General features: G+C 49.0%; 1 protein-coding gene across 3 annotated transcripts; it reads left to right on the top strand.

Annotated features, from left to right (window-relative positions):
* Positions 1-3,234: 3,234 nt before the first annotated feature.
* On the top strand, positions 3,235-9,448 carry LOC132447816 (membrane-associated guanylate kinase, WW and PDZ domain-containing protein 2-like). Of its 3 annotated transcripts, XR_009523209.1 has the most exons (3): positions 3,235-3,599; positions 4,060-4,170; positions 6,161-6,221. XR_009523209.1 is itself a non-coding variant. In XM_060038805.1 (2 exons), exons 1-2 carry the CDS (start codon positions 3,506-3,508, stop codon positions 6,361-6,363), a joined length of 297 nt encoding a protein of 98 aa, XP_059894788.1. In that variant the 5' UTR covers positions 3,235-3,505; the 3' UTR covers positions 6,364-9,448. The 3 variants fall into 3 exon arrangements, 1 of the variants encoding a protein (XP_059894788.1); XR_009523210.1 differs by lacking the exon at positions 6,161-6,221 and having other exon boundaries at positions 3,693-4,534; XM_060038805.1 differs by lacking the exon at positions 4,060-4,170 and having other exon boundaries at positions 6,161-9,448.
* The last annotated feature ends 3,070 nt before the right edge of the window (positions 9,449-12,518 follow it).

Genomic DNA, 12,518 nt, shown 5'->3' with positions numbered 1-12,518 from the left:
GAATTGAGTTATCAGGGACCAAACTTCTCAAACTAAGTCTGCGATATTGAAAGAGACCTGAGCTAGTGAAAGAGTCGGCTAGTGTCACCTGACTGGTTGACCTCCATTTCCACTTCACGCCCCCCTCCCTCCCCCCCCCCCCTCCCCTCCTCCTGGCTAATAAAGCAGGAAGATGGAGAGGGCACTCCTCTGCTGTCAGGAGGGGAGCATTAATAAGCCCCAACCCCCATCTCCTCCCCCACCTCCTCCTTCCCATCTCGGCCCCCGCCGTGATGACGCCTGAACAGCGGAGAGAGGGAGAGAGGGAGAGAGAGAGAGGGAGAGAGGGAGGGAGGGAGGGAGGGAGGGAGAGAGAGAGAGAGAGAGAGAGAGAGAGAGAAGAGGAGAGAGAGAGAGAGAGAGAGAGAGAGAGAGAGAGAGAGAGAGAGAGAGAGAGAGAGAGAGAGAGAGAGAGAGAGAGAGTGAGAGAGAGAGAGACTCTCCCACACACTCCCCCGGCCACTTCAACCGGACCCGTGTTTCAGAGTAATTGTTTTGGCGAGTTCTGTTTCCCCTCGACGGCCCCTTACCTAGAGGTCACCCCCCCACCCAAGGTGACCCGGGGATGGGGGGTGGGGAGATGAGACCTCTAAATACAAAAAAGTTGAAGGAAATTAACCTATTTAATGTATGCATTAGGGGTGGGAATCTCTTGGCACCTCACGATTCGATTCCGATTATGAGGTCAACGAGGCGATTCTAAAGGATTATCGATGCATCTCGATGCAGACAATTTGTATGACATTTCCATGCGGATTTTCAAAAATATATATATAGTTCTGAGTTTGCTACTCAGAGTGTGCTAATTACTTCCTACTTTTGTGATCATCATTAAAGACATCAACAGATGAATTAACTTATCTCATATTTTATTAGAGAGAAAGCTTTTGTCACAAATATGTCTTTCTATGAACAATGTAATAATCACCGCAGCTTGCATTACAACACAATATGGAAGTATGTAAAAATTAGGTTTCAGTTTTATTTTCTTTCACATATTTATTTTCTATGTCATTAAAGAAAAAGCTGCTCTTGAATTAGAAGGAGTTCTTGTGTCTGGCTGTGAGTTTGCGTGCATGCTATGCGTAGGCTGAATCGCAATCGTGTCAAGACAAATCAGATTGGCCAATACACACTGAAGATAAATTTAAATAATTTTAAAATTACTAAAATTATCGCTCTCTGGCGAACAGAATGTTTGCAGCAGGCGAACAAATTTAAAAAAAGGAAAAAGAAATATTTATTTTTTAATTTCGATTATTAATTCATCTGCATCGAGACGGAATCGTTCTGGAGAGAACGCGATGCATCGAAGAATCGATTATTTGTATGCCTACACCGGCCTCCTCTCTAGCAGAGTGAGCCCCAAACACAGTTTCACAGTCTTCACCAGTTTCACCCCTCCCCAGAGGACTGCTCTCCTTACATCAACGGTTTCACCTTCTATTGCCTTCAGGGGAGGGGTCCCAGTGTCTCCCCCTTCCCTGCACATTTTTGCTGACACCAAAGCGGGGAGATATTTACATTGGGCCATAGATTCCTGCGTTCTCGCCAAACAGACTCATACCAGTGTTGTTTTCGTCAGGCAAGACGAAAACGAAAATGACGTCGTCAGACCCCTTTTTTCCATGACGAAAATGAGACAAAGACGAACGTCACCAAAGCCATATAAAGACTAAAATGTGACGAAAAATGTAGACATTTTCGTCAGACGAGAACTAGACGAGACTAAATTGTAAGTGAGTGGACGAACAAAGTTTCAAAACATGCTTTTTTCCCAGCCAACTATAATATGCGGAAAGGAAATGGAGAAATGGAGCCAGCTGCTTGTCCTAACAGTCACGCCCCCATCACACACTAAAAGCCTCGCTCGCGCGCAGCTGCGCCTGCACGCACACGGCACACACAAGTGTGCCGTGTGCGACGAGTGCGACAGTCCGACGAGTTTTCGTCGGACTAAAACTAGACTAAAACCTTTTGAGTTTTCGTCAGACAAAAAACTAGACTAAAACTTTCAAAGATAGTAATGACTAAAAGGGACTAAAACTAAGAAGCATTCGTCAAAAAGACTAAGACTAAAACTAAATCTAAAATGCCTGCCAAAAACAACACTGACTCATACACAACTACTTTCTTGGTGACCAGGCCAAATGTTAACAACTAAACTAGGACACGGCTAGTCAACAGACAGGTTGCTAGCTAACCACAAGCCTGAAGAAAACAAGGCTTGAATTATTCTGCATTTTGCGCTTTTATAACCAGTGGCCACTCAAAAGGCTCTACAATACTGTTTAACATGCAGCCATTCACGCACACATCCACACACCGACGGGGGAGCCACAATGCAAGGCGACAGCCAGCTCGTCAGGAGCAGTTAGGGTGATGTGGCTTGCTCAGCCTGTAAACACGGCGTAAACAACATATGGATCATTCCATTAAAGTCGTGGGTGAAGCAGAAGAAGGGGAGGCAGGCCGCTTGGTATCCACCGACGTTTGGACTGGGGGGGGGACACACGTCGGAGAGAGAGGGCAAGAGAAAGGGGGGAGAGAGAGGCCCCCCTGTCCGATGTGATTCCCTCAAAACGACAAATTGCAACCCCGAGTTAATGTGAAGCGCCCGTCGAAGCGAGCAGCAGACAGACGCTCAGCAGACAGACGTCTCCATATTGATCCCTTATTAATGGCGTCCTCCAGAAAGAGGCGGGCTTATTAATCTCTCATTATGTGTTGTGCGTATCTCCTCTACTACCTGCCAGGAGATAATTGGCCTGTCCGTTTAGTCGGCCGGCGGGCGCTTTGCATAATTTGCTCGTCTATTTCCGAAGTTTATTCCGACTCTGCCGTCCCGGCGGGGCGTCTGCTCAGGAATGGGTTCGGCCGTCGCTTTGATGCTCCTTCTGTGTTGTTGTGTTGCAGTTTTATTGCATTTTGACGTCTGGTGTGTCTGTGGACAGCTTGTATCAATCACTCCATTGTCTGTGAATGTCTCTCTATGTCGTTCTGTGTGTATGTCTTATCTGTCCGTTTGTCTGTCTGTCTGTCTGTATGGTTGTCTGTCTGTCTGTCTGTCTGTCTGTCTGTCTGTCTGTCTGTCTGTCTGTCTGTCTGTCTGTCTGTCTGTCTGTCTGTCTGTCTGTCTGTATATTCATCTGGTTGTCTGTCTGTCTGGCTGTCATTTTAGCTGTCTGTTAGCTGGCGAAAGAACGTGGTGCTCCCCGTACAGTACCCTGTTGTTTTAGTGGAAAGGGGCGTCGCAGGTTTAGAGAAAGTCCTACCTCACTTCCTGCCTCACCTTCACCTGTACATTTACCCGAGGCACCAATCAGATCGCGGCGAGGCCATCCCTACCGATGATCACCAAACGAGCGTCTGTGATTGATGAAGCAGCGTCTCCTCTTGTCCCCCCCCTGTCGGCCGTCAGGTGGGCGACCAGATCATCGAGATCAACGGGGAGACGACCCGGGACATGACCCACGCCCGAGCCATCGAGCTCATCAAGTCGGGGGGGCGGCGCGTGCGCCTCCTGCTGAAGAGGGGGACGGGACAGGTCCCGGAGTATGGTGCGTACCGACACACCCCCCCCTCCTCCACCACGGCTCCTACTGCGCTCCACAGCACACCCTATTAATACCGCTCCATCCCTCGATTAACAGCGGAGGCTGAGGGGCAACACACACAGCTCAGACCGCAGGGACAGCGCCCCCGCTGGTGAGACACACTTAATGCAGCCGCAGTTTCCTATTGGCTGAAATCGGTGCCGGTTGACCTCATCCAGCGCCAGTTTTGACCAATAAGCAGGAGTAACGTCCTGCGCTGCCCCCTGCGGTTTGAGCTGATTGGTTTCTCTCTCAGATCTCTCTCTTAAGCATCTTTCATTGTTTTCTGTCAGATCTTAATGTATTTACTGTAATATCTCATTTCTCTTTGGATGCACTTGTTCGTTAATCTCTTCTCTTCTTGACTAACTGTAGTGTAACCTCTTTTCATTTCCAACAGTCTAACCCTAATAATTTGGTCTAGGTTGTTACTTCCCCTTCTATAGGAATGGTATCTTCCAGTCTCTCCATGTGCATGAAAAGTGACAAGCATGGCCCCCCCTATTTCTTCCTAATGGGCCGCTCTAAAGACACGGTTTGTGACCACCAGAATGTTTTCTTCTCTACCACTTGCCTTGGTGTGGTGTTGGTGGCTTGCTGTGGTTGGCCGAGTTCCGTGTGGTTTGGTGTGTCTTGTGTGTCGGACGTGGTCACGGTGGACGTCTGGTCAGGACAGGACAGGACAGCAGGCCGAGGGGAGGAAGACTTTGATTCATACTTCATGACTAGAGGGAGTTCCGCTGCGATGGCCTGAATCTGAAGCCACCCGTCCACCATTATCTGGGGCGCACACAGAAATACCTCCAGGAGAGACAGTCAGCAGATTCCTGACCCTATGGCCTAGAACCTAGAATCTAGAATCCTCCGAGGAACCTGTTCACTACAGTCTAGAGGGGGGGGGGGGGGCAGGCCTGGACATGGGGGGAGGGCGTTAGGGTAAAGGAAGAGTAGCTCCGCCAAGCTGCCGAGCACAGCCGCTGACGACGGCGCGTCACTTTGCTCCCGCTGCGGAAACAACGAGTCGTGACAGAGGTTCCCCCTCGTGACTCGGCGCTCCCCGCGCCCCGCGCCCCGCGCCCAGGGGCATTGTGGGAGAACGTATTTAACTCTCAAATGCCTTTAGTGATACCTGCTTCTGGAGAGGGACTGTCAGGCTGAGTTGTACAGGCGTACTGGGGGCCTCAGGATGGTCAGAATAGGAGAGGGTTAGTGTGAGCAGCCAGCTGTTAATCTCCAACCAGAATATAATAAATAAAATATAAAAAAAAATATATATATATAAATAAACCCTTTCACTGAGCCGTCGTCATGAAGACCCTCCTGTCCCTTTTAACATGTAGCGCCAGCCTGGTGCACAAAAGAAGCAGACCCATAATCAGTGTTATGAGGGAAACCTCAGCTGTCCCACCACGAAGGCTCTGTGAAACGGCTCTGTTAGCCCACAGCTAGCCGGCAGCTATCTCTAAAAGGCTAGCTCTGAAGGGGCTAGTTTTTCCTTTGTCCCTTATAGGAACAAAGGCTTGAGTGGCAATGAGAAGCCGATTGTTTGTCATGCAGTCGGCGTGGTGTGTGCATGTGCATGGTTCACTGTGTGCATCTATGATTTTGTGCGTCTGAAGGAACCTTCATTGGTATTGAAGAGGGGGGGGGGAGAGAGAGAGAGAGAGAGGGGGGGGAGAGAGAGGGAGCGAGAGAGAGGGAGCGAGAGAGAGTAAACATGAAGAGCCCAGAGGGAGCGTGATGGAAGGGGAAGGAGAGAGGGAGACAGGGAGAGAGGGGGGGACAGAGCGGGAGAAGGGAGAGCGAGACTCCACCTCGAGTGGTTCCTGCGTCGTTCGCTCCAGCAGGCACGTCTGAACCGCGTCGTGGTCCGTCTCACGGAGCCTCTGCCTCGCGGCCCCCCTCCCGGTTCAGCATGAGGCCCTAGACGGGGGGGAGCGGAGGCAGAGCCATGAGGTCGCGCTGGGACGCGTGGGGCGGGAGCTCGCCTCGGTGCAGATTGGGTGCGTTCGCCTTCTGTCCTTTGAGAGTAGCCAGTAGCGTAGCCGGTAGCGTAGCTGGTAGCTTAGCGGTGGTCGCTGTGATGGGTTGCTGTGCTTTTACTGCAATTAGACGTGTCGTGTTTGTGTAACTGTAGTGGCTTGTGTGTGTGTGTGTGTGTGTTTTGGTTGATCTGGTTTCGACACTGTTTTATAATGTTTTTAACTATTTTATTTGTGTGTGTGTGTGTGTGTGTGTGTGTGGTTGCACATCTGGGTGTTTGTACTTGTGTGTGTCTGTGTCCTTGTATATATATGTGTGTGTGTGTGTGTCTGCTTGTTAATGTGTGTGTGTGTGTGTGTGTGTGTGTGCGTGTGTTTGTGTGCATGCCTGCGTGTGTGTGTGCTTGTTAATGTGTGTGTGTGTGTGCTTGTTAATGTGTGTGTGTGTGTGTGCTTAATGTGTGTGTGTGTGTGTGCTTGTTAATGTGTGTGTGTGTGTGTGCTTGTTAATGTGTGTGCCTGCGTGTGTGTGTGCTCCTCCAGACACTGCCCCCCCATGGGATGCTCACCCCTCCCCAGGCCTGCAGGAAGTAGTCCCGGCCGAGGCCCCGCCCACGTCATCCCCCCAGCCCCGCCCGGCCCCGCCCCCTCAGCCCCCCCGGGCCCCCTCATCCGGGCCCCAGCGCCCAGGTGGAGGAGGAGGAGGAGGGGGAGGTGCGGGCGGGGAGGAGGTCCAAGCAGCCTGACCCCGCCCCCAGGGGGGGGGCCGCCTCCTCCTGCCGGAGCAGGAGCAAGAAGGAGGGGGGCAGGGCCCCCCGCAAGTGGAGCAGAGGCCTTGGAGGAGGAGGAGGAGGAGGAGGAGGGGGGGGTAGTGGGAACAGGGGCAGGGCGGAGCCGGGGGCGCGGCCTGCCCCACGGGGCGGGGGGAGGTCAGGGGAGGACGGCGAGGCCAGAGAGCCCCCCCACTTCCTCTCTGCCAACGGCGCGGACCACGGCGCCCGCAACGGGTGCGGGGCGCCGTCGGAGCGGGAGGACCCGAGGCCCCACGCGCCCGTGGCCCCGGCCCGGTCCCAGGGGGGCCCGGAGAAGGAGAGGGCGCCCAGGGGCAGGGGCGCCGGGCGTGGAGGAGGAGGTGGAGGAGGTGGAGGAGGTGGAGGGGGTGGAGGGTCCGTCAGGAAGGCGGCCGTGTCCCCCGGCCTCTGGAAGATCCCCGGCTCGGACAAGCTCCCCGGGGCGCTGCGGTCGGGCCCGCCCCCCCTGAGCAGTTAACCCCTGACCCCTGACCCCCTGCCGGGCGAGGGTCCGGGGGGGGCAGCAGACCTGGATCTAGAGCGGTACTTACATCCCCCCCCCCCCCCCCCCCCCCTCCTCTCTGCCTCCCCCCCCCACCAGCCCCTCTCCTCCTCTTGGTGCAAAACGTGACTGAGAGAGGATGGGGGGGGGGACATGTGGGGGGAGGGGGGGTCATGGAGCCTATTTTTTTATTTATGAAGATGAACTCTAAATTATTTTGACAAATATTTTACACCAACCACCTTAAAAAAAAAAAAAAAAAACTACTTTTGGAAAAAAGAAAAAGTGAAAAAAGAGACTAGAAGTGTGTTTGGGCGTCCGTGTTTCTGTTGTGTTTGTGTCACGAGGGGAATCGTTTTAAACAAAACTTTGAGGACTCGTTGGGGGTCGTTGAGCTGACCTCCGACCTAGGAGCTGACCTTTGACCTCAGTCCCCCTGTTTATCTGGACAGCGCTGGAACTGAGAGACAAAAACATGCAAACAAAGACAAAGACCAGCGACACAGCACCTGTCGGACACAAGGACGGTTTTATAAATAAAATAAATATATACATCCATAAATATATATAGAAATATATATATATATATATATATATATATATATATATATATATATATCAACACAATGGAGTCTATTTTATGAAGGGAGAGTTAATAGGGGTGAGACGTTTCCCTGCCACGAGGGAGGCTGTCTGGAGATGAGAGGCAATGGTGGACCTTTGAACGCTGCCGATCAGAGGCTCAAAGATGGAGGAAAGTTACACCTGGAAGAGTACGTTTATGGGAGGATTATTGTGTAAATAAAGATCAAATCATCGTGAAGCTGTGAGACATATATATATATATATATATATGTATGTGTATAAGGTGAACCATGAGGCAGGAACGCTAGCTGGGTTGTGATCGGATGATCCAGAGGGTGTTCTGCTATGGGGCGAGTGCCTTAGAGAGGGCAAACTAGCCACCACTTAAAGTGTAACCAAACGCACTCGTTTTGACCTAAAGACGCAACATGTTAGCCCTTTAAGACTCCTGTGTGACACCATATTGATGCTGCACATCCGCTGAAATGTTCGGAACATAAAAATTATGTTTAGGATACAAGTCGCGAATCCTAACGGGAATATCTTTATAAGCTAATAAAGTAGCGTGCGTGTGTGCAATGCTTGTTGCTTATTTACAGAAGCACTAATATTTCTGTAGTACATTCGAGCCAACAACAATATTCACCTGGATAGTTTGGGTTTGCCCTATGAAAAAAGCTCCTTATTAAGGAAAATAAAGTGATTTTCAAAAAAAAATTGCAATCAAACTTTGGAAATAGGACCATGGCCTTTAATTGACTTCGTTTTTTAGTTTGGTTACACTTTAAACGACTGGAGTGTTTTTAAAAAAAAAAAGGCTGCTAAACAATTTGTAAGAAAAATAAGAATTTACATGATATTGACTATTGACTCGGAGGCGCTGGGATTGGTTATGAATATTTAATCATTGACCAATTAAATATAATTTACTTCACCAGATGACTTATGCAAATTCCGACCACCAGAGATATTACAGGTATATTTATTTATACAGGGTTCGTCTGGGGGTTAATTGGCGTTCTGTTTGAGTCCTGTCTGAAAAACAAGTCTGTTGAATTATATTGAAGCCACTGGCCCCTTGATTATGTCCTCAGCTTACAGCGACACAAACACATTATAACGGTTCATAACATTGAAAAAAAAGATATTGATGTACATATTCCAATATCAGCACACCATTAGGCATAATCCAACTATGGGTGATGGACGCAAACAAGAACAGAATCACCCTAAACTAAAATAGAATAAAAATAAATGAGTGAAAGTGTCGAAAGAAATCCAAGTTCTGGGGCGAATACAAATGTGTGTATTTTTGTATGAGATTTTCGTTGAGTATAGAGCGTGTTTTCAGATCGTCTGGTTGGCTGTACCCGGCAATGATTCATCGGTTTGGAGTTTTTTTTCTGTCGTATTCCCGTTCCTTCAGTACCTTCAGTCGAGAGGAACAGAACGTGTTCTCTTGAAGTGTTCAAGCGGAGACTGATGCTGTGGTTTGGGGGAAGACAGGGGAAACCATTGAAGGGCGAATCCTTCCTGCTACCTTTCTGTTCGGTTCTTACGTCGGTCTGTCTTTGACGTTTTCTGCAGATAGAGTCGGAAAGTTCTGAGTGTCTGTAAACAAAACACACGAAAAGGAAGCATTTCCGTTGGGATTTGGTTGATTTTGGTGGGGGGGGGGGGATTCAAACTTGGTCTTTGCACAACACTGCTTTTTCACACCTGAACTGTGAACAAAACCAATAAAAAGAGGTGTAGATAAAGTGTTGAAGGAATAGCATACTAGAACAAAACATGTTTGATTATATCCTCAAAACAAACGACTCGACGAAGACTACAACTATTTTTTATGAAAATGCAACACTATGGATATATACACTTTTTTCAACAGAAAACAAAGGTTTACTTGTATGGTATTCTGAAAAGCTGTCAAAATAAAAGAAAATATTGACACAACAGCGTGATGAATCAATGAGTATTCACTTATGTCGCTGCTGTTGCTAATTAAATGAGCCCGATTAATGCACTCTGACTCTGGGATTTAACTGCTTATTGAAGATACACTAAAATATGATAATTTAAAAGTGTATTTAGGGCAGTCAGTTGAAAAAGTTGATTATAATAGATAACAAAAATTGCTAATTAAATTTGCTTTTACACCCTCTTTACCAAGTTGCCATGAATGAGCCAGTTGTCAATTCACTGATGTTTGATTCCGTCCTTCCGTGTTCGGCCACACGGGGGCGCTGTTGAACCAGGTTACACCCATTGGCCAATTAAAGAAGGTTACACCGCCATCCTGTGGTCTGCAACACGGGGCGCTGTTGAACCGGTTCACACCGCCTCGTAGCGTACAACCACAACCAAAAGTAAAACGTGGTGTGTACCGTCATGCCCTTTGATCAGAATATAATATAATAGAAACTTGAATTGGAGCACAACAAAGTTGGTGGTATTTTTTGTAGCTCAGTCCGGTGGGGGGGGGGGGGGGGAGAGACTAATTGCTGAAGGGTATAAGCTGTTGTTGAAGCGTGTCGTTCCAGTCTTCATTAGCGTCTTCCAGAGGGCAGAAGTTGGAAGAGATCATGGCTCGGATGTGAGGTGTCCCTGATGATCTTGGTTGCTCGGTTCAAGCTGCATTCAGCATACAGAGTGGACTGTGGACTTTGAACAGGCGTCCGCTAGAGGGCGCAGTTCAAACCGACAGGCTTCATAACTCGGAACTGGGCATTTGTCTCAGGCCACCTTTGTCTTGGTCCTTTTATGCAAATAGACCCTGGCGTTAGAAGAAGCTGTGTCGTTAACTTTGATTGACATCATCACCCCATCCTCGTAAGAATGCTGATCTACAGCAGTCCTCGTGTCCATTTAGCCATTCTTCGAAACCAAACCTGTCCGTCCATCTCACGCATGTGTAACAGATCGCGTTGTAGGCTACTGCTTGAGACGACAGTCAAGAAGTGAAGAAACTTAACCTCAACGTGGAACAGATGAGGAGGCGTACATCGTGACGTCACACCGCAGTGCTCCTTATTGAGTAATTAATAAATTAATAATAAATTAGTCGGGGGACCATGTTTGAAACTGCCAACGCGTTCTCCTGCGGGACGCCCGGTGTGTGTGCGTGGGGGCGCGGGTGTGTGTTGACGCCGTGTCGCGACACTAAAGTAGTAGAAGGAGTCATTACATTAATTCACGGAGGTGGAGGTGGGAGGAGGAGTTCGTTGAACCTGGTGTCTCTTTTTCTGTCACGTTTCCAGGCTGTGTTCTGGAGAGGGAAACCACACCCTGTCCTTTGTGATGGGCGAGGCCTCCTGAGAGCTGAGCTGCGTTACTTTATCAAGTTTATACCCCAACAGGAGACCAGGCGAGGCCTCGTCTGGTGTCCTTCTGTTAGGGGGTAAACTGGATAAAGTTTCAGCGGTCCTTGAGGGCCGGTATCAGGGGCCCTTGGGTGCCCCAAGTCTCTGGACTCCAGGGGGGGCAGTACTTGGGTCCCCTGGAGGGCCAGTATCAGGGGCCCTGTGGGGGGAGGGGGGGGGGCATGTCTCTGGGGTCCTGGGATGACAGTATTAGGGCCCCCTGCAGGGACCAGTCTCAGGGGTCCTGGGCCCCCAGTCTCAGGGTCCCTGGAGGGCCTCCAGTCTCAGGGGCCCCGGAGGACCAATCTCAGGGGTCCTGGATGGCCCCTAGTCTCAGCGGCCCTGGAGGGCCGATGAAGGAACGTGTGTGACGTCAGAGATGTCTCGTCATCTGTACGTCGTGGCCTTTCGTCCTCCTGGTGATAACGAGATGGTTTGCCAGTGATGACGCTCAGGCTTACCCATGTTCCAGACAGCAACCGTTCATGTGCACATGGGACACAGCCGGTTGGGAATCTAAAAGTTATTCACAGCAGGGTTTTTCTATCCGATAAATACCAGTCAGAACTAAACAGAACTCAGTAGGATCAGTTTCAAGTTTGCATGCCTTTATTTCCTTGATGCCTATCACCTACTATCCTTTTGCTTTTATTTATGAGAAGCACACAGGTACAGTATTGCCACTGCATGGAAGGCAACACTTCCCCTTATCTAGAGCTGGTTTACAAGTAGGCCTACACAACGTTTAAAACTGAGCATAGTCGATGCCAACAGAAGTTAACAAGGTCAATCAATAGTAAAGGATTTGATATGATGGTTGATTATTTTATATTGACTAAAACGTTCATGTTCCGCCCATTCCTGCGCGTCACTAGTAAACCATACGTAACCAACTGGGCAACTCTGTAATCAAAATTTGGCCCGAGTGGCCGAACGGAAGTAGAATCAACAGCCTCATGAGGTGGCGTTCACGCGAACTTTTGCCGTCTCAAAAATGTTTTCCTCATAATTTCCAGCGATGTGACAGAGTTGCCCAGTTGGTGACGTATGGCTTACTAGTGACGAGTATGAACATGGCGGAACATGAACGTTTACTCAATATTAAATAATCAACCATCATATCACATACTTTACTATTGATTGACGTACTAACGTCTGTTGGCATGACTTTGCTCAGTTTTAAACGTTGTGTTCTGGTAAACCAGCTCTAGATAAGGTCAAGTGTTGCCTTCCATGCAGTGGCAATACTGTATGTGCTTCTCACAAATAAAAGCAAAACTATAGTTGGTGGCTTCAAATAAAGGCAAGCAAACTTGAAACCCCTGCTGTGAAGAACTTTTAAATTCCCAACCGGCTGTTTCCCAAGTGCACATATAGGCCTACTGTGCACATGAACTGCACATTAACTGTTAAGAGTGAACATCATCGCTGGCGAGCCGTCTCGATATCAGCATGAGAGTGGACGCGCCTAAATTAGGTGTTATATAGTGTCGTCGTAGGCCTACTACTACTCATCGATGCCGTAGGTCTACCTAAAAGAAAAATGATGTCTCCGTATCGTTCTCTTTAATTTGCCTCCACGGATTGGAATTAACTTTATTCTAAAGTAACTGCAATACATGCCTCTACTAACTAGGTGGTCGTGGGTGAACTTCTTATGATTC

This window comes from Gadus macrocephalus, chromosome 19 (assembly GCF_031168955.1).
Source record: "Gadus macrocephalus chromosome 19, ASM3116895v1".
NCBI lineage: Eukaryota > Metazoa > Chordata > Actinopteri > Gadiformes > Gadidae > Gadus > Gadus macrocephalus.
Note: the sequence above shows the minus strand (reverse complement) of the source record. Positions and strands in the feature narration are given on the sequence as shown.